The sequence below is a fragment of the Diplodia seriata genome (assembly GCF_021436955.1).
Source record: "Diplodia seriata strain FDS-637 chromosome Unknown scaffold_6, whole genome shotgun sequence".
In the NCBI taxonomy this organism is placed as follows: Eukaryota; Fungi; Ascomycota; class Dothideomycetes; order Botryosphaeriales; family Botryosphaeriaceae; genus Diplodia; species Diplodia seriata.
In genome coordinates, this window is record NW_027117313.1 from 1,820,725 (window position 1) to 1,840,358 (window position 19,634).

The following is a 19,634-nucleotide window of genomic DNA, read 5'->3' on the forward strand; positions in this document are numbered from 1 at the left end:
CAATGCTGGGGATTTGGGACGCGGCTGATCGGAACTAGGCTTTCGCTAGCGACTGAACTCTGACAAAGGCATTCGGTGCGAACTGACATGTATTTGGAGACTTTTATAGGTATCACGTGTAGATGACCTAACCGGCGGCAGATTAGCCGGCTCGGGCATCTGTAACACCATCACCTCCACTCTGCTTCAGAGAGCCGCCCAAGCTTGATCGGCCATTCCATTTCAGACACGGAGCGCGAACGCGCTCTGCCCGTTCCTCCCACTAGCTATTGACGATAGCCAATGGGCGAACCTCCTGCCGTTTGTGTGGTGTTGACTTCACCACCCCGAGCAGAACTAATTCACGGTAACTCAATGTGACGTTGGCTTTTTTTCCGTGCATCACATCAACGACTCAAGATCCTCTTCTCCATCGGATAATAACTGCGATCGATATGCGACGGCAACGTCATGAGGTCGTGTTTGCTCCAGGGACTGCGAAGTCGGTTAACACAGCTGTTTCAAGGTCCGATTAACGACGTGTTTCATCCAAATTCCCCCGGATTTTCTGCGCAAGCGGCTGCGTGCTTATGCCGTTTGCTGTGGGTCTTTGGCACTTAATAACACCCCCCGGTTGACACTTGTTTTAGCCCATCTAGCGGCGTTTCTGTCCCGCGATGCCGTACCTACAAGAAGTCCGTCCGGGGATCCACCAACCCTTTTGTTTCGCGCACGACACAAGACTTGCGCTACATCTTGGAAAAAACGGACCCAGGAAGCCCGTGAAGCCCACTGCGCCGGTCGCAAAACAGTTCCCCTCGTTCTTTTTCTGGGCAATTGCCACCTACGATCACTCTTCCGCTATATATTCCCCAAAGCTGCAGACAGCAACTTTATTCACTTACCTCCATTCCTTCCTTTTACAATCCAGCCGAAATGAAGTTCTCGACCGTTCTTGGTGTGGCGGCTGCCACCTCTCTCGCTGCTGCCAGCCCGATGATGAGAAGGGCCTCCAACTCTACGTTTGCCAAGGTCGATGGCTTGCAGTTCAACATCGACGGCGTGACCCAATACTACGCCGGCACTAACGCATACTGGCTCGCTTTCACCACTGGAAACGATGACATCGACACGGCGCTCGATCGCTTGAAGGAGGCAGGCCTCAAGATCCTTCGCATCTGGGGCTTCAACGATGTCAACACCGTTCCCACCGATGGTAGGTTGCCCGAACATAAGCAATTGCAGAAATAATGCTGACCACTATCTATAGGAACTGTCTGGTTCCAGTCCTTCGTCGATGGCCAGGATCCAGTCATCAACACTGGTGCTGATGGCCTTCAGCGTCTTGACTACGTCGTCAAATCTGCCGAGCAGCGCGGCATCAAGCTCGTGATCAACTTTGTCAACAACTGGACGGATTATGGCGGCATGGCTGCTTACATGAAGCGCTTTGGCGGTTCGGCGAACCCAGAGTGGTACGCCAACTCGGACATCCAGGCTCAGTACAAGAAGTACATCAAGACTGTTGTCTCTCGCTACTCCAACTCGTCGGCTGTGTTTGCTTGGGAGTTGGCCAACGAGCCCCGCTGCAACGGCTGCAACACCGTCAGTATCCCGGCCCTGGTCAATATCAGCTCCTGTGACTGACACATCTCAGACCGTCCTCTACGATTGGGCAAAGGAGACCAGCGCTTACATCAAGAATCTCGACCCCAACCACATGGTTACCATTGGTGACGAAGGATTCGGAGTCTCGGGAGGTGACGGCAGCTACCCTTACACGGTAGGATTATTCCATGACTCCTCACGGATAAAAGCTGACAAAGAAACAGCAAGGCGAGGGCAATGACTACAACAAGAACCTCGAGATTGATACCCTTGACTATGGTACCTTCCACCTGTACCCTGACTCCTGTAAGTTCCCCTCTTTGAAGGCTCTAGCCAGTTGTCCGTGCTGACCGCTCTTCCAGGGGGCCAAAGCAATGACCCGTTCGGCTCCGAATGGGTGGAGGCCCACGGCAAGGCCTGCGTCGCTGCTGGCAAGCCTTGTGTCTTTGAGGAATACGGTGTGCAAAGCGACAAGTGCAGCGTGGAGGGCAAATGGCAAACGACGGCCCTCAACACCGAAGGCATCGCGGCCGACCACTTCTGGGACTTCGGCACGACGCTCAGCTGGGGCAAGACTAACGACGATGGCAACACCATCTTCACGAACACCTCTGACTGGACATGCCTGGTCACGAACCACGTTGCCAAGATTAACAGCTAGAGTGGGTAAAACGCGTACCCAGCCTCCGTTCTCGGATTCTTGTCTATACCTTTTTTGTAGAACATATCGAATATGACGATTTTGTCTTGTGATCTCTGCTCGAACACGACGGCATTGTAAGCCAGTTCCCGAAGGCTGAGTTAGTCGGGTTTATCCACTTACCTTCTGATTGGTCAAGCCGCTACTATTGGGGGCAGCGTGGAAAACTCGGCCGCAGGCCCTCCGAAATACAGGCCCGTCGTGCCGCCTCAAATTAACAGGGGGGCAGGCGTGTGGAGAAACATCAGAGCGGATCTGTTTCGCGGCCGTCTTGAGACTCGGCTGCGCGTTTGGAAACCTCATTGGCCAGCCGGGGCACAAAACGTCGCAAAGACCACCGTTGGCCCGCCAAGCCGTTTCGACTTTAAGCACCTCCCATGCCAACATCATGCGCTCTTGCATCTCGAAGCGCCCAAAGGGGCCGCCGATCGAGGAACACCTGTGTTACATGGCTTCGGCTATAGCCTGCACCAGTGAAAAGCGGAAACAAGCAACCGCGCTTGGCGGTCTCGAGCCGCTGTGCCAGATGAAAGACGGCAAAAAGTGCCAACCGTGCTGCCCGCCCTTTCATCCCGGGGCCGATGGACGATGATCCCTCGGAATGCCGGCCGATAGAATGCATGGCGGTGTTTGGAGTCTCCCGACTTTGCCTGGGTTGCTGCATCCTCTATAAGAGCCTTGAGCCACCGTCAAGGATCCTTTCCTCTTCACTGCACATCAGTCGCTGCGCATCCTTACCTTCTTCAGTCCTTCGCTGGTCGAAACAACCCTAACGTTCGCTTTTTTACCATTCTTGACCATATTCCCAAACAAGCTTCAAACCATACCACCGCCATCATGAAGGGTTTCCTCGCTGTTCTTGCGACCGCCTCGGTCGTCTCTGCCCATGCCACCTTCCAGGAGATGTGGGTTGGCACCGAGGACAAGGAGGGCACCTGTATCCGCCTTCCTCAGAGCAACAGCCCCGTCCAGGATGTCACTTCCAACGACATGCGCTGCAACGCCAGCCCCAGCGATGCCAGCACCACCTGCTCCGTTGCTGGTAAGTCGAACCCATCTCTTCAAGGAAAACGAATGAACACTGACGGGTATGCGATCCACAGCCGGCGGCTCCCTGACGGTCGAGATGCACCAGCAGCCCGGCGACCGCAGCTGCGACACCGAGGCCATCGGCGGCAACCACTACGGCCCGGTCATGATCTACATGTCCAAGGTCGCCGACGCCGCCGCCGCCGACGGCTCCAGCGACTGGTTCAAGGTCGCCCAGGACACGTACAACGGCACCGACGCCAGCTGGGGCACCGAGATCCTCAACGCCAACTGCGGCAAGCGCGCCTTCACCGGTAAGCCTTCGACCCCTCCCTCTCTTTCTCTTTCCAAGCTCTTGCAAATCAAAAAAAGGAACATGCCATACTGACAAACCGAAACCAAACAGTCCCCAAGTCCCTCCCCTCGGGCGACTACCTCGTCCGCGCCGAGGCGCTGGCCCTGCACGCCGCGGGCAGCGAGGGCGGCGCCCAGTTCTACATGAGCTGCTACCAGGTCACCGTCACCGGCGGTGGCAGCGCCACCCCCAGCCCCACCGTCAAGTTCCCCGGCGCCTACAAGGCCGACGACGCCGGCATCCTCATCAACATCTACCAGACCCCGCTGTCGTACGAGGCCCCCGGCCCCGCCGTGTGGAGCGGTTAAACTGAATGTGGGGATGAATGATTGCGATGCCATGAAAGGAAGGATTTTGCGTGGTTCTTTGTAAATACTTTTTTTGGGGGGAAGGAAGTGATGGAAAGGGAGATGTTGGGATGTGGATGAAGATAGATGGCATGTGAATGCATGAGTATGTGATGTGAAGAAGTATCTCGTGTGAAGTGTGATGTGAAGTGTGACGTGGGAGATGATGTTAAGCCAGTAGCTGGTTGCAATGCGATGATCTTGACGGTGGTCTAAAAGCGGTGTCCTGATACGGGAGCAAGCGTCAACGTTGAGGCCAGAGGGAAAAGGCTTCACTGATCGAACTCACCTCAACACGGAATAACTCAAGCGTAAATATTCCCCCGCAACCAGATTTAAATACGAGGGGCTGCAACGGCAACATTGACGCTGAGGTTACTACCAAAGATACCTTTGCAGCTAAGGTGACCGATGTGCTCTCTACTCGCTGCCCTCGTTTAACAGCATAGTCTCGTTCTACAAGGAGCCAAAGCAGATATCCGGACATGGATGTCAATTGGAAGAATGAGATTGTCACATCAGGCCCTCGACCTCAACCACCATCATGAGGTTCTGTGGAAGACATGTGATTTTGAAGACAAAATGCACAGAGGTTGAGAAATGAAGCGCGGACTGGGTTTCCTACATGCAGAAGTTCGGTAGGAGCGGTGATGATGATAATACTGAGTTCTTTAATCTGAACCTGCGATCGTGCGGGAAAGCTTTGTGGACTGCTCTGGAGAAAAGGAGAGCGGAAAGGAAAGGAAAAGGGTCGAAGGGGCTGGATGGAGGCGGCCGAGATGTTTTATGAATGGGGAGAGGGAGGAGGTAGGTAAGTTGGGAAAAGGATGTGCATTGATGAGCGATTGCACCATCGTCGATGGCCACGGGCAATTTTGCTGCCAATAAACTGACAATCATCGTCATAACGGCTCTCCTCGGGCGACACGTGATCGAATCCCAACGTCGATCATCCGGATTTTCATGATGAACCCGAAAATCGCTGCCGGAGCAGACCAGGAGAGAAGGTCGTTGGAAGATTGCGCGTGGATGGTGGGTACAGCAAGGCCGATGCCGGGCCTCAGCCAAGGGACGCGTGGGGGCCGAACTTCACCCTGGCGCATCGAGAAGCAGCGAACCAGCCGCGCTCGAAGCCGGCAGCTACACAACCACCACGCGACCAGCCCGTATAAGTCTCAACACCGCTCACCACCACGCGCCGGCTAGGTCTGGGCACGCGATGCAAAGCAACCTTCCTGCCTTGTAGCTGCAGCCCGCGGCCGCCGCCCCACCCCGCCCGGCACCGCACTCCGCATCTGGCACGGTCTTCCGCACCTGCATCTCCACCCCCGACCCATGCATTCCACGCCAAGCGCCCACGAAAACGGAAGGCCGCGAGCTGCTCGGCATGCGCCTGCATGACTGGACGCCTTTCGGGACCAGCCATCATCACCATGCTTTCAAGCCCGAAGGCTGTCCAGTCTTGAGCCTCCGGGCGAGCCCTGGACGACACGCGAACGTCACGCAGCCGGCTGGGCCGCGACGCGCACGACTCAGCGCTCCTGGGCCGGCCGTTTGAGAGCTCGCCTCGCAACTCATGGGCCTGCTCCTGAGCACTTGCCCCAATCTCGGCCTTGCTCCTTATCATCCTGCCGACCTGTCGGTGCCGCATGTATCCGCCCACAGGTGCCGGCCCGCGACATCTCACGTGGCCAGACCGGAGAGCACACCCTCCGTAAGGCCGCCTTCTGTGGGCACGTCACTGCCATGGCACCGGCAGGCCAGGAACCTGAGTGGCCCGGCCGACCATTTTGATTCGCGCCCCGTGCCGAGCGCTCTGACGCCTACGCCACCTGGATGGCGTGCCTATCTCCACCGGCTTACCGTGCTCACCAAATCCGCAACCAGCTTCAAGCAGTGATGCCGTTGCGACATGCAGCACCAGGGTCCCTGATCACCGTCCTAATCCGTCGCCGGCCAGCCTTACTGAGGACAAGCTTATCAGAACTCCATCACCACCACCGGCATTGGCCACTGATCGGCTATCAGCACGCGCAATGCATTGCCGATACGACGCTCGAGCCCAAAGGTGCACCTTCCCCAACCCGTTAGTCGTCGTCTTCACGTCCAGAAGACCAGGATGCTCGCGAGGGGCTGTGGGATGCTTGTTTGGACGTTTCTTTCTATTTTCTCTCTCCATCCCCCGGCGTCCCTCAGGTCCTCAAATGGCTCTTGCTTCCTCGCTACTCCTCCCCTAGGCCTCTCTTCGGCGGCGATCAATGGTCTGATGGTCTACTGTTGCATCCTACATCATGAGCGACGACTCCTCCTACAACAAAAAGTATGACCCCGACATGCCGGTGATACGATGGCGCCAGCGCATGGAGTTGGCGACCATCTGCGTCGCCAACGCTATCTCGCGTAAGTAACGACTGCACTGCATCGCGCGCGGTACATGCGACATGCTGACTGTTGGAAAGTATGTGTAATGATCACTCGGATCATCGTGCAACGGAAGAGGTTCAAACGCTTTCGCAAGGTCGAATGGCAATCCGCCATCGCCACGGTAAGTGCTCTTCATCGCGCACAAGTCTCGTGAAAGGCAGTGTCGCGACCTTCGTGCGACTCCAGTTGTCTAATTTGCGCTACCAGATCCTCCTCGTGTTTCCGCTATGGACTTCTCAGATCATGACGAATCGCTACGGCAGCGGGTTGCATGTGCAGAATGTGCCGCCTGAATGGGCGGTCCCCTTCTGGAATGTAAGTACATCTGCGCTCTTGGTATTTCAACTCGTGCTAACAACGCGGTAAAGTGGAGTCTTGGGTGGATGTCCTATTACATTGTTGTGTCCCTCGTCAAGGTCTCCGTGTGCTACAGTCTTCTCGAAATCCGTGAGTACCCGGCCCGGTGGGAATGCGCTTCGACTGTAATCACAGCTAACAAAGCATGCTTAAGTACCGCACACTTTCCGGACGTTCCGGCGACTCGTTTACGTCCTCTGCGTTGTCATTATGAGCTTGGGAATCGCTGAAGCCCTAGTGTGGACGTTCCAATGCGAACCTTTCATGAGCAACTTCGATTACAACATCGAATCCACATGGTGTGCGAATATCGACGCCGCTCGCTTCTGTATGTCTGCAGGATATGTATATTTTGGCTGTTTGACTAACGGTTGTCCAGCGTGGGCCGGCGTCGGAATCGGCATCGACTGCATCCTCACCTGGATCCCCATCGCAATCTTGCAGCGGACAAGACTACTGAGACATGAGCGGATGGTTTTGCGTGCGGTTTTCGCAGCTACCTTGCTGGGCACTGCAGCAACGTAGGTACAGCCTATACAGATGTCGATACTGAGCTGACTGGAGGACAGAGCTGCCGGATGCTACGGTATCTGGCTCAACCGCGAGGACCAAGCCCTACAAGATCTTACGTGGACCGAAACCATCTATATCATGTTCAACTCTATTGAGATCACGCTTTATACAGTCGGTGGCTCGCTGACCGTCTTCTCACGTTACTTCATCAGCAGAGCGGCAGCGTACTCCTCGGGCGCCCGCACCGATCGCTCTCACTCAAACAGTTTTTCGATATTTTCCAAGGTCTCAAATCGGATGCGCAAATTCTCCATGACGGAGTCCCAACTCAACAGGCCAGAGCCAGAGGAACCAGAGCTTTTCAACATCAATGCCACCGCGCCACTACCGAACTGGGATTTTGATGGCTATGAGATGCAACAGCCACTGCCCCCGCCGCCGAAGACCGCCATGGCTACGTTGCATGACCCGGAGGCTAGTAAATGGCACAGCTGGGAGACAAGCTATGGTGTGCCCGCGAGTCGCGAGACGGTCGTCGAAGCGCCATCAATCGAGAACATGGGCGTCCTGCCTGACGTGGACGACACACCGCCGAGAACGAGAGAGCCCAGCACGACGAGGCACCCGCAGCCAACGCCCCAAACCGACACCGCGTGGTACAATAGCGACCGGAGTAGCGAAGAGGAGCAACCACCGGCGACTCCACAGTTCTTTACGGCAATGCATCGCCCATCAGGTTCAAGGCACGACAGCCCGCAACAATCACGGTATTCGAAAAGATAGTGTTGACATGTTTCCTGTTTCTTTCTTTTCTACAGGAAGTTCCATCTGCCGTTCCAGTCCCAAGTTGCTACCATCACCTACGAATACGATCGACCCTGAAATCACTTGACGTTATGCAAAAGAGTAAGCATTGCACCGGAGTTGGGAAGTTCTTGCATCATTTTCTGGGTCAATGTTGGATCTGCGTCCCATTGGACACAGTGGAGGGCGAAAGACTATGCTTTGCAAAGGGTAGGGACCCTTCCACAGCCCACTTGGAGCGGAGGCGCTGGGAGATGAGTATGGGGCCGGTGGGGTGATCAGCAAGAGAAAGGAAGCAAGAAAGAACAATTGGGAAGCAGGGATGAGTGAGGGCAACTTCCGGGATCGTTCCTCCTCGTATTTTTCTCGACCTCACCTCACCACACGAAATACGGCCAACTTTTCTTCCCGCTCGGAAAGACCTGCCCACCGGACTTATTTTTTTGCCTTGGTGCGCATGATCTTACGCGCGAGTCGTGGACGGAAAGCCGCCCTTGATCCTGATTCAGCGGGCGCACGGAGGGACCCACTCGCAAGGCGCAAATCCAATCCACACTTGGCTTGATACATATTAATGCGCCAGCCACGCAACAAATTATGCCCGAGAAGCGCGACTGAAGAAATAGGCGCCTGTCCTGTCCCACCTTACAGCCTGGCCCCTTTATATGTTGCCGCCTCGCCTCGACGCATGATCGACAACATTATAGTGGTCGTGGACCTTGCGTCTATTGAGAGCAGAAGGAGATGGAAGAGGTATTACGAGATTTGCTGCCAATGGCGAGGAGAAAGAGGAGGTCGTGGCTGGGGGCCTTTGCGGCGTGCGCCTAGGCTTGGCTCGGTTGACCACGACTCTTTCATCTCGGATTACGGCGGATTTCTCTGCGTCCGAAAGAGTAACAGGACCTGAGTGCCTTGAGGCAGCTGTGTAAGGCTTGCATTAAGGGCTCACGTTTCAAGAGACGATGTTGGTGGTCGTGGATCTTGAGGACATGTCGTCATTTGTCCCGTTTGGTCGGGAATTCGGGCATGCCGAAAACAGGTGTGGCAAGTGCTGATGCTGGGTTTAAAAGGCATTTGTTATAGGTTCGCGGGGCTTTTTGCTTCGTGGCTATCTTTTATCATGATAGTCACCCTCATGCGCATGAGAAGTCACAGGTGGCGGGGTTCTTGTTTTAAAGACTTCTGGGTTGTTGGAAAAGCGGTAACGGTGTTGATTTTCCCTTCCCTCTTTCCTTACAACCTTGGTGGGTTTGGCGTTGTGAGATACCCGTATGCTTTTTTCTTTTTGTCATTGATGAGTGCGGTTGCCGGGGATAGAAAAGTAATTGTCCTGCGCATTTTGCGCAGAGGTTGTCGCCTGGCACGGCTGACGGTTGGTAGTTGGTTAATGGAAAGGTCTTTGCGTGCTTCATTCTCCCTCATCGCCTTGTCCAACCTTCCGATCAGAGCATGCTCATCGTCCACTCCAGTAGTGTCGGTCATTTCACCCTCAGAGCGGAGGCGGCGTGCTCAACGGACCTTGGAGTGGGGAGTCTAGTGCAAGCAGCCGCCGTAGCGTTCCGTACAGAGGACCTAACAACACCATCCGAAACTACCTCCGAAGATGATATAGTCCGCGTCATATAGGGCAGGTGAGTCAGGTGCGTGTACATCCATACCTACAGCGACTCGCTCCTCTCCACCATTCGCTACAATACTGCACAAAAAAGACCAACATCATCAACTACAGAACAGTGGGCGGGTGGGCGGGCCACGGTGATTGGTGACGGCACCGCCCGGAGCAACGCACAACACACACACGCCCAAACACTGTTCAGGGGATGTGAGACCAGACCCGTCGATCCGTTACCCGCTCTTTCCGTCTTTCGCCGTGGTCCCGGCTCCTCCGTGGTCCCGGTTCGCGGTACCCCGTATGCATGTCGATCTCGGGGAGGGGGGTGGGTGGGATGAACGTTGCTCATCATCCTTTCCGTGCGCATGCATATAGCTACGGTACGTACGTACGCACGTCACTGTTTGGCATCGTGCTTCACCGGCTGGATCATGGGGATACACCGGAAGAGTTCTGGGACAACAAGGTGGCCAGCCATCGTTATGCTGCGGTGTGAGATGAGTAGTCGGTGGGGAGGTTTTCCCCCTTTCGGTTGTCGTCGATACTGGGCGGTTCGACATTGCTCTCTCTCTCCCCACCTCTCACTCTCGTTGGTCGGTCACATAACGAGATGGCACACGTCGAAGCAGTAGCCACCGTGGCTGTGATGTGATGTGACGAGCGTGCGTTGCCCGCCGTCGGGGTTGTTTCGGGATGTCCGACGGCCGGCGGCGGTGGAGTTTGGGGGGACGAGGGGGATGGTGGGCACGTGAGCGAGCAGGTGTGGCTTGTATGTGGTGTTTGCGGTCTGTATTGGCCGATTGATGTGGGTTTCGGAGCGTTCGGGCTCTCCGAAGGATTTCTCGGTGGGTGTGTTTTGGTGATGAGGGCGGTGATCGACGGGGAGAAGGGATGTACACAGCACGGGGCTGAGCGCGGGTGGGTGCGTGCTGCCGGGCGTGTAGGGCGGAGAAGGGAGGAGGCGGGAGTTTCAGGATACGGGATGTGTGGGAAGGTGCGGTTGGTGGTCTGTTTTGCTTCGCACTGATACTTCTTTGGCGGTGAGGTTGGTGGGCGGCGGTGCGGGCCGGTCTGGTCTCCAATCAGTGCTGTTTGATTGTTCGTTGGCGCGTGTGAAGACTATGTATAGAGTACTTCTAGGGGACTCAAGGAAGAAGGGAGTCAATAAAGAAATGCCAAATTCCGGTTGGATGATGGAAATGTCGCATTTGGGTTGGTGTGAGTGGCTTACGTGGCTGGCCGGCTCGAGCCAGACGTTGATCATGTAGATCATTGTGCGGCTAAACGCTCCTCCTTCTGCCAGACAGCTCCGTAACTTGCTCATGCACTGGTAAAGCGGTCTGTAATAGGCCTTGCCTCCCGTGCGTATGGCGTCACCCCGCCCCTCAATGTGCTGCAAAAGTCCTGCGATGAGCCTCCCATAATCGGTGGGAGTTTTTTTTTTTGTTTTTATGCGAGCAGTTGACATATTCATCTAAGTGTAGCGGTAGACTTTCAAGATCGACCATAATCACGCAGGCGTGGACTTCGACCACCTATGAGATTGGGAAAGACTGAGCTTTACGAGACAGGTTGCCGAAGGGCAATCCGTTTGCGACCTATTGTTGCCCAGGTTCGCTACCTTGTCTCAGCCTAGTTGGTGTCTACCTTCTGCATGTGGCCCGGTCCACGCACAGCTTTTGTCATGGAGTTCGCCCATACATGAACCCATTCTCCTTCGGCTTTGATTATGCTTGGATGCCACCAGTGCGACATTGGTCCCGAAAAACATATAATCGGCTACCAGATATGTTGGTATACCAGCCATTGAGTGTGGGAAGGTCAAATCCACAAGGATAATGCGATGGAGGTTGATGAGAAGGTGGAGTGGGAAGAAGTGGTGTTGAGGTCCAAGCTCAAGACCAGCCTCGCTTAGCGGGTGCGCTAAGAGTCGCTGCTACAAAAATTTCCCAACACCGTTTCCTGCCGCCTTCTTTTGTCTCCACCACCACGCTCTCGCTCAAGGCACGATGAGACTCTTTCTCATCCGCCACGGCGAGACCGTGGACAACGTCGCCCAAGTCTAGTACGACTCGCCGTCGATTTTCGCCCTCGACTGCGCCGCTGACCCTCGCAGCGCAGGCAGCAAGGACTCGGAACTGACCAACCATGGCTTCCAGCAAGCTCAGCGCCTGGCTCGCTATCTCAAGGCCACCGATGTCCGCTTCACCCACGTTTTCGCTTCTCCGCTGCAGCGAGCCCGCAAGACCGCCGAAGCCATCCTCGACGCCCAAGCATCGCCAGTCTTGAGGATAACCAGAGCGTCAGCCATTCAAGAGCAGGACTTCGGGTCCTTTGAAGGCAAGAGCTGGTTGGAGGGGCCCTCTTCCAACAAGCCGCGGCCCGCCGGCTTCGTTGATATCGAGTCCAAGGAATCGATGGCGAGACGTGTGGACGCGTTCTTGAATGAACACATGGCCGCCGTGTGGCGCTCGGCTGCAGCGGGGGAGCGATGTGATGTGGCCATCGTTTCGCATGGCATCATCCTGTCGGTTCTTTGGCGACGCATCTTGCGCCGCCTCCCGCCAAACAGCGTCACAATTCGGTCAGAGCTCTTGGTGCCTGGCCGACCGGTGTCGCTGGAATACATTGGCGGGTTCTCCAATACGGGATACTTGGAGCTGGACATGTCCACAAGCGGTACGCCGGTCGCACGAGCGTTGGACAGAGTGTCGGGTCACACCGGCACCGCGTCATCGCCACGCAAACATTTGGCAACACACAATACCACAGGTAGTGTATCTAGCGCAGGCAATGCGTCAGAGTTGTCCGTTGCTCCCGTGCCAGCTCCCGCCAGGGCTGTGGAGAAGCTTCTTGTCACTGGAAGCTCGAGCAGCTCCAGCCATGTCTTGCATGGATGGACGACAGAAGTAGTAACCATCAACGGCAAGGAACACTTGAAGGGCCTGAAACGCACTGGAGGCGGATTGGGCAGCTCCAAGCACGACCAGAATCAGAAGTCCATCGACACCTTTTTCAAAAGGCGCAGAGTTGACTGATGGCGTCGGGTACTAATGCTGCAGGATACCGGCGGATGTACAACCACGGCGTCGTGGGGGTGCATCCGACCTTGTTGAGAATGTGAGTAACCATCTTTACTTTCTGCACCACCCCCTCCGTTCGAATGATGAGAACCAATCACACAACAGACCTGTTCTGAACCTAAAGTGAGGACAAAAGAATTGCCAACTGCTGTCTGATTTCGAACACCCCTCTCGCATCTCAACTGTCTGCAACTTTGCCTGCGAGCCGAAGCTAATAAGCCTCGAATAGGATTTTCCCCTTCTTGAAACGGCACTGGCTGCCTTCTTGACTTCCGAGCGACTATACCTGGGGTTTCACTGCCCGTTGGGTGATGGCGCTGTGGTGCAGCTTGAAGTTTGGCTGTCTCGGATTTGTCATTCCCTGAGTAATTGTGTTTGGTTAACGAATGATGATGCAATGCAACAGAATATTTTAGATGAATACAACGATACATGAGAGAGCTAGCAGTAGTGTCGGAAACTTGTTGTCACTGAAGATATGCCGCTTGCTAGTGTGTGCAATGCTGGAAGCGACGTGGAGACGATTCTGCGGTTTGACCTCTGCGGTGGATCAGGTTTCCAGCCTCTGCCCCGCAGCTCTCCCACCTCGCGCAAACAGCTGTAATTACCCGGCCTTGCCATGGAAGCTGGCTCCAATGGCCTTCCATCAGCAGCACTCTCGAACAACCATTCTAAGCGAGTCCGCAACCAGCCTCCCCAATCACCCTCGCCAACCACCTTTCCACGCCATCACCATTGCCACCAAGATTTCGCTGTCGCGTAACAAGCTTTCATCACACATCTCCTGCACGTTCCCGATCGACCGCCGCCTTGATTTGCGTCTTTTCCGCTTCCTTTTGACAAGCATCTATCCCACAATGAAAGCCGCTCCTCTCCGCGTTTGGCATTCGCCGTCAAATATACCACTTCAATAAACTGCTGTCCGCATCGGTCTCATAGCCATCCTACAACTCTTCTCCAAATTTGGCATCAACATGGTCAGCGTAATTCAATCGGGAAGACTGGCGGCGTTGTTTGCGATGCTGTTGGTCCCAACAACGGCACGGCCAGGGGCGCTGAGGCGTGAGCCGAATCAGGGTATGCTTACTGTCGAGATGCTCCCCCATCCCGGACCGATGATTGACTTTATCTTAGGCTCTGAGGCTTCGACGACGGAAGATGGCGGCTCAACCTTGACGATACACCCGTTCAGTCTGAACCCCTCGGGCGAGTCGCAGCTGGTCGAAAGCTTGGAGTCGGTCCTTAGCACGCTGCCCGCAACTCTCAACCCACAGGGCACGTCCGGTGAGCCGCCAGCAGCGCACATCACCACGAACAACCTCTGAAAACAATGAAGCTGACCCAATCCATCATCCCCATCGAACAGACGTCCTAGAACTAACGACGGCCATCACCGTCGCGCTTTCCGCCACCGTGCCACATCCCCCGTCCACAGCACCCGGACCGGAAGTCGTGTCCACCATCATCGTCACCAGCACGTCGACAGTCCACCCGACCGCCGCCGATGCCGCCGCCGCAGCGACAACAACCCAAAACGTGGCCGCCTCCATCCTCTCCGCCGCCCTGGCAACCTTCGCCACCACCGTCATCCAAACCATCACCGTCTCGCCCTCTCCATCTCCGCCCAGCGCCTCGACCTGGGCAGCCGCTGCACCACTCGCGCCGGCCTCGGGCTCCTCTTCGTCCTCGTCGTCTGCTGCCACCACCGTCACTGCCAGCCCTTCGTATACGACTCGACACGGCGTTGCTGCCACCGCCGCTGACGCCGCTTCGACAAGAACCCAAAACGTGGCCGGCTCCATCCTCTCCGTCGCCGAGCAAACCTTCTCGCATTCGACGTATACGTCGTCCACCGCGGTGGGGACGGCGGTAACAGAGACGACGCAGACGGAGACCGGGACGTCGTCATCGGGGCAAGTGACGGAGACGACTGCGGCGGGAACGGCGGCGGGGACGAGTGCGGCGGCATCTGCGTCTGCGTCGGGGCAGGCGTCGGCGTCGGGGACTCAGGGTGGTAGTGGTAGCAGCAGTAGTAGTTCGGGTGCGGCGGCGAGTTCGACGGAGGCGCCGACGGCCGGGGTGGGGAGGGGGAAGGTTGGCCGTGGTGGGGGTTTCGTGATGGGGGTTGTTGGGTTGATTGTTGGGGTTGTGGGTGTGGGTTTGTAAGAGGAACGGTGGGTGGGTGGGTGGGTGAGTGGAGTGAGTGTGAATGAGGGAGGGGATGGTGCTGGAGAGTCCAGGAACTAATGACGGGATGCGTTACGACACTGATGGATTCTTTATGTTGGTATGGTTTGGTATACCCTTGGAAATTTGGATATGGTGCAGGAACGGATGTAGAGGCGAAAGATGGGTTAATGCTCTTTATTCCTTCTTCCATTGAGTCGTTACGAACAAATTATGAGGCTTTTGGCACCTATGAGCTCGTAATTCAGAGTCTGCGTGGAAGTGTGTCGCAGTACTTTAATGCCCTACGTCAAGACACTTCCAATTAATGCACTGTCCAGACTTACCGTTTCACATTCTTGCACAAGAAATTGGATCCAACAATCACATCTATCTGCGAAATACAGTCGAGGGAGAGAGGGCTGGCCATTCTCGCTCAAGCAGATACATCGTATCGGGGGCTTCAATACTGAACCCCCAGTTGGACGAATGGAAGTACGTGTGCCATCGATCAAAGACACAGCGAGGCCAGATCAATCCCACTCCGGGTGCCGCCCATGGTCGCAAATGTTCGGAGAAGTAGCCTATGCCAATATGTTTAGCGAGGCGGTGTACCCGCTGCACAGGGGTAGAGATGGGCAGAGATTGTCATCCCGACATGCAGAATTACAGCTGATACTGGATAAAGCCATTGTTCATGATCTGAAGAAATCATGAAAGTGGAATGCAAAATATTCGGCATATCTCAAGTTTATTGAAGAAACCGCACACTCACTCTGGGGGTAGTTGAAGCTTTTCGTTTTGATTTCTTTGTGAGAATTTGATATCTTTACTTACGTCAGGATTTAGACGAGACTTTTCGCCGGTCACAGTAACAATACAGGCATTGGAAGCGTTGATTCGGGAATAAGAGCTGTCTGTCGTGGGTTGCAGATCAGCTGAGCCTGGGCTTACATCCAGGAATTGACGCCTATCGTTGCTTCGGTTCATGTCCGCTGGTATGAACCGAAGAGTCTGAACTGCACTCGCAGTAGATTTTCTGCCTGTAGAGCTGGACCCGGTCGAACAGGGGTAGGTGGATGTTTTCCGGCATGTTGGGACAGGAGATGGTGTGGAAAGATGGATGCCCTTTTTAGGAAATCCCGTGCCTTCCACCGTAAGGACTCAACCTCCCTGACCGACCAACAGGGTCTCCAAAGTTTGGCATAAAACCCTCACCTATCCTCCTTCCACCACTTTTTACCCAGACCAACTTTTTCTTTTCAATATCAGAACTCTAACATGATCCCTGATCTGAATCAGTCTCATATTTCCCATCTCATCTCCAATTAGTAGTGTTTCCAGAGATTGACACTCTCCCGCTTCCTTTCAACTCACTCACGTCAAGCACCGCCACCATGGCTGACCCTCACACGTACCCCAGCAGCCAGATGGCGTCCATGCCTCCCGACTTCGAGACGCAGTTCACCACCGAGTGTAGCCTCGATGAGACGCATTCTGACGTGGACATCCCTGATGCTCATGAGACCAACGCGTCACCGTTTTCCCAGCCCGCACCCTTCACCCTCGGCCAAGGCTGGGATTTCAGCGACGTCGCAGAGACGGTCGAAGGGAGTGCTGACGAGGAACAAAGCCAGATTGACATTTTTCAAGGCATCTCACTCTTTGGTGATGGTGGTGAGATGGAAGAAGGCGTCCCTGAGACGCCGCCGTTCAGCACGGAAAACGGGACGCACCCTTCCACTACTTCACCCGCGCTTGGTGAAGCAGGTCATGTTTCCCATGTCTACGATCTTCCGCCGTCCCCATTCGAGCTCGACCCAATGCTTGACCCCCGCCTCGGCACGCAGATCCCCTCGTCTCTATCACCGTACGAGTACTACGGCTCGGCTGAAGACAACGAAGAATGGGTCGGCGGCGAAGTGGATCGAGATGGAAGCGTCCAAAGTGGTAGCGAGACCCCGGAAGACTTTCCGCGTGGGCACGCCAAGTACGAGTTACGGGACCGGGACAAAGCGGTCGTCACGACCCATTTGGATTGGGATAAATCGGGCAACTATAACCCGGAGGAAGAAGGGCGGAGACCGAAGAAACCAAATGGCGTCGAAAGAAACGGCAGCAGGAAGCGCAGGTCGGGGCCCCACGAGGGTAACCAGCTCGATGAAAACAGACAGCCGCGGCAGAAGAAGGCGAAGGTGTATTCTTTGGCGTATGCCCGTCTCATTGGTGCGTCATTCATCTTGACCGTCAACATGAAATCCGAGGCGGGGAAGCAGTTGGCGGCCAAGTACCAGGGTGACGATAACTGGCCGGACGAGTCGTACAACTTCGTGTCGGACGAGTACCTCGCCCAGAATCTGGTCGAATCTGATAATGAAGATGGCGAGGGAGGAGATGAACCGGGCTCTTTGGGACGACGCAGGAAACTTCTCCGTCCCCGCAAACGACATGTCCGCTATCGTTCGCCTTGCTTCGACGACGAACTTCTCCCGCCCATCGCCGATCCACTTGGCATTCATGACGACCTGCGCAACCATCCGGCTGCTCGTGGATGCATCGAGTGCAGGCTAGACGGGAAGAGTTGTTCCCTCCGCAAGTCTGACGCGACATGGCCGTGCCTCGAGTGCCAGGAGAAGCATGCCGGTGAAGACTTCGTCCAATGCGAGCTCGTGGTCCCGCCCACCAAGAAGACTGCCTGCGAGGCCTGCGTCGAAGCAGACAAGGAGTGCTCCTACGATGATCCGGATGCCAACTGCGGCGTCGCGTGCCGGCAGTGTGCGGAGGCGCACCTGACGTGCATGGCCGGCCCAGACCTGGACAGCTTGCCCAGGCGCACCACGTACACGCCGCCGCCGGGCGTCACGTACACGCTGTACCGGCCCTTCGTCGCGTGTACCGCATGCCGCCAGGTCAAGCGCTCGTGCTCGCTGAAGAGCAAGCAAGACAACCCACCGTGCCGCGCATGCGAGAAGGCCGGTATCCCGTGCACCTTTGAGAAGCTGATCCCCACAAATGCCGGCAAACAAAAGGCCTCTCCGAAGGCGACTGTCCCCGAGGACAGTCCGGTGCGTCCGCTCAAGGCCAGTGTTGGTGGCATATCGGCGCCCGCTCCCAGCACTTTCCGCCTCCCACTCCGCACCGCATCAAAAACCTCCACCGGCAGCCAAACGCACATTTACAGCTCAAGTGCCGCGCACCGTGCTGCCACCCATTCGGCCAAGACACCCGGTAGCCGGCCCGGCGGCCTCACCACCATCACTCCCCCATCGAAGCTGAGGCAGCTCCCTCTCACCTCTTCCTCCACCATGTCCACCATATCCAACCCGCGCCACACAACCGGCTCCAGCACGGGCATTACCTCTTTCCGCAGTGGCGCGCGCACCGCGACCGACGTCGCCTTCACCAGGCACCTGCAGCAACAAAAGCTCGCGCAATCAGGCAACCTCCGCCAGCGGCAGCGGCAGCGCCAGCAGCAGCAGCAGCAGAAGCAGCAGCAGAACCGCAACCCGGACCGCGTCACCCACATCAACCCATCGTCAACGCTGCACCACGGCCCGTCCGCGACGCAAGACTACCAGCCGCCCGCAGACGCGCCCGACATCCCGGCCGCGTACCACATCCTCCCACCTCCCGGCGTGCACGCCAGTGACACCATGACCGACGCCGCCGGCCGCGTCGGCTACTACCGCGAAATCGTCACCGCGCTCGCGCACCCCGTCGTCTTCGACCTGAGCCCGCACAACAACAACCGCAACGAACAAGACAACCTCTCCTCCACCTGCTGCCGCTTCTGCCTCCACCCGGCCTTCGCGATCCACGGCCTGTCGTGGAAGAAGGCCGCGGTCATGGCGTGGCGCGACGGTCGCGGATTCACGGAGATCGCGGGCGGCCACGCGAGCAGCATGCCGGGCGGCGTCGGCAGCGTCGAGCCGGCGCGCATGTGCCGCGCGTGCGTGCTGCGCCGCGTCGACGTCCTGAGCTGCGCGGGCGGCCACGCCGACATGGAGTGCGTCGTCGACGCCGTCGGGATGGGCGTGGTGGAGCGGAACGAGTGGGTGGCGGCTATGGTGCAGAGGTTAGAGGAGAGGAGGAGGGGGGATATGTGGTGTGTGGTTTGCCCGTCGCCGGCGGTTTGGCGGTGTTGCAGCGCGCAGGAGGAGGATGATGATGAGGATGAGGATGAGTTGGGGTTGGTGAGGGCACCGCCCGGGGAGGGGGAGGGTGGGTGCGGCCTTTTCCTTTGCGACGACTGCAAGGGCGAGTGGGAGGTGTGCGGGCGGGATCTGCAGGCGTTGCTCGAGCAGAAGTTGAGCACCGAGAGGGGTGTCATGAATTGCAGGGCTGACGCGGGGTTTTTGCTGGATCAGGGCTTGCTGATGAAGACGGTGGAGGCGGAGTTGATGGCGCCGGCGGGGCTTTGATCGGGCGGAGCTGGCGCGGAAGCATTGAGTGGCTGGCGGTGATGAGGCTGGCTTGGGGAAAAGTTTCCCATTTTCTTCTTTTCAAAGAGCGATGGTCGGCGGTCGATACTTACAGAGCGCTCGGGTTGCAATTGGCGGCCGCGGGTGGCGTTCCGTCCTTCCCAGAGATGGGCGTTGGGGTAACAAAAACCTTGATCCTGGAGCCACGACGGGAGGAACGAGGAGTTCTACATCTG

At 56.5% G+C, this 19,634-nt stretch overlaps 5 protein-coding genes across 5 annotated transcripts; all 5 read left to right on the plus strand.

Moving 5' to 3' along the window:
- Nucleotides 1-975: 975 nt before the first annotated feature.
- SLS55_006448 (uncharacterized protein) lies at nucleotides 976-2,248 on the plus strand (the record flags this gene model as incomplete). Its single annotated transcript, XM_066777877.1, has 5 exons — nucleotides 976-1,195; nucleotides 1,250-1,584; nucleotides 1,637-1,762; nucleotides 1,812-1,893; nucleotides 1,950-2,248. 5 exons carry the CDS (start codon nucleotides 976-978, stop codon nucleotides 2,246-2,248), a joined length of 1,062 nt encoding a protein of 353 aa, XP_066631972.1.
- An 876-nt stretch (nucleotides 2,249-3,124) lies between these two features.
- On the plus strand, nucleotides 3,125-3,979 carry SLS55_006449 (uncharacterized protein; the record flags this gene model as incomplete). The annotated part of the gene is made up of 3 exons (XM_066777878.1): nucleotides 3,125-3,329; nucleotides 3,391-3,630; nucleotides 3,723-3,979. 3 exons carry the CDS (start codon nucleotides 3,125-3,127, stop codon nucleotides 3,977-3,979), a joined length of 702 nt encoding a protein of 233 aa, XP_066631973.1.
- Nucleotides 3,980-6,309: 2,330 nt separating this feature from the next.
- On the plus strand, nucleotides 6,310-8,194 carry SLS55_006450 (uncharacterized protein; the record flags this gene model as incomplete). Its single annotated transcript, XM_066777879.1, has 8 exons — nucleotides 6,310-6,418; nucleotides 6,478-6,563; nucleotides 6,650-6,757; nucleotides 6,811-6,889; nucleotides 6,954-7,127; nucleotides 7,179-7,320; nucleotides 7,369-8,079; nucleotides 8,131-8,194. The coding sequence occupies 8 exons, from the start codon at nucleotides 6,310-6,312 to the stop codon at nucleotides 8,192-8,194; spliced, it is 1,473 nt and encodes a 490-aa protein (XP_066631974.1).
- A 3,543-nt stretch (nucleotides 8,195-11,737) lies between these two features.
- Nucleotides 11,738-12,766, plus strand: SLS55_006451 (uncharacterized protein; the record flags this gene model as incomplete). Its single annotated transcript, XM_066777880.1, has 4 exons — nucleotides 11,738-11,793; nucleotides 11,845-12,259; nucleotides 12,320-12,407; nucleotides 12,642-12,766. 4 exons carry the CDS (start codon nucleotides 11,738-11,740, stop codon nucleotides 12,764-12,766), a joined length of 684 nt encoding a protein of 227 aa, XP_066631975.1.
- Nucleotides 12,767-16,374: 3,608 nt separating this feature from the next.
- On the plus strand, nucleotides 16,375-19,398 carry SLS55_006452 (uncharacterized protein; the record flags this gene model as incomplete). Its single annotated transcript, XM_066777881.1, has 1 exon — nucleotides 16,375-19,398. One exon carries the CDS (start codon nucleotides 16,375-16,377, stop codon nucleotides 19,396-19,398), a length of 3,024 nt encoding a protein of 1,007 aa, XP_066631976.1.
- Between the last annotated feature and the right edge of the window lie 236 nt (nucleotides 19,399-19,634).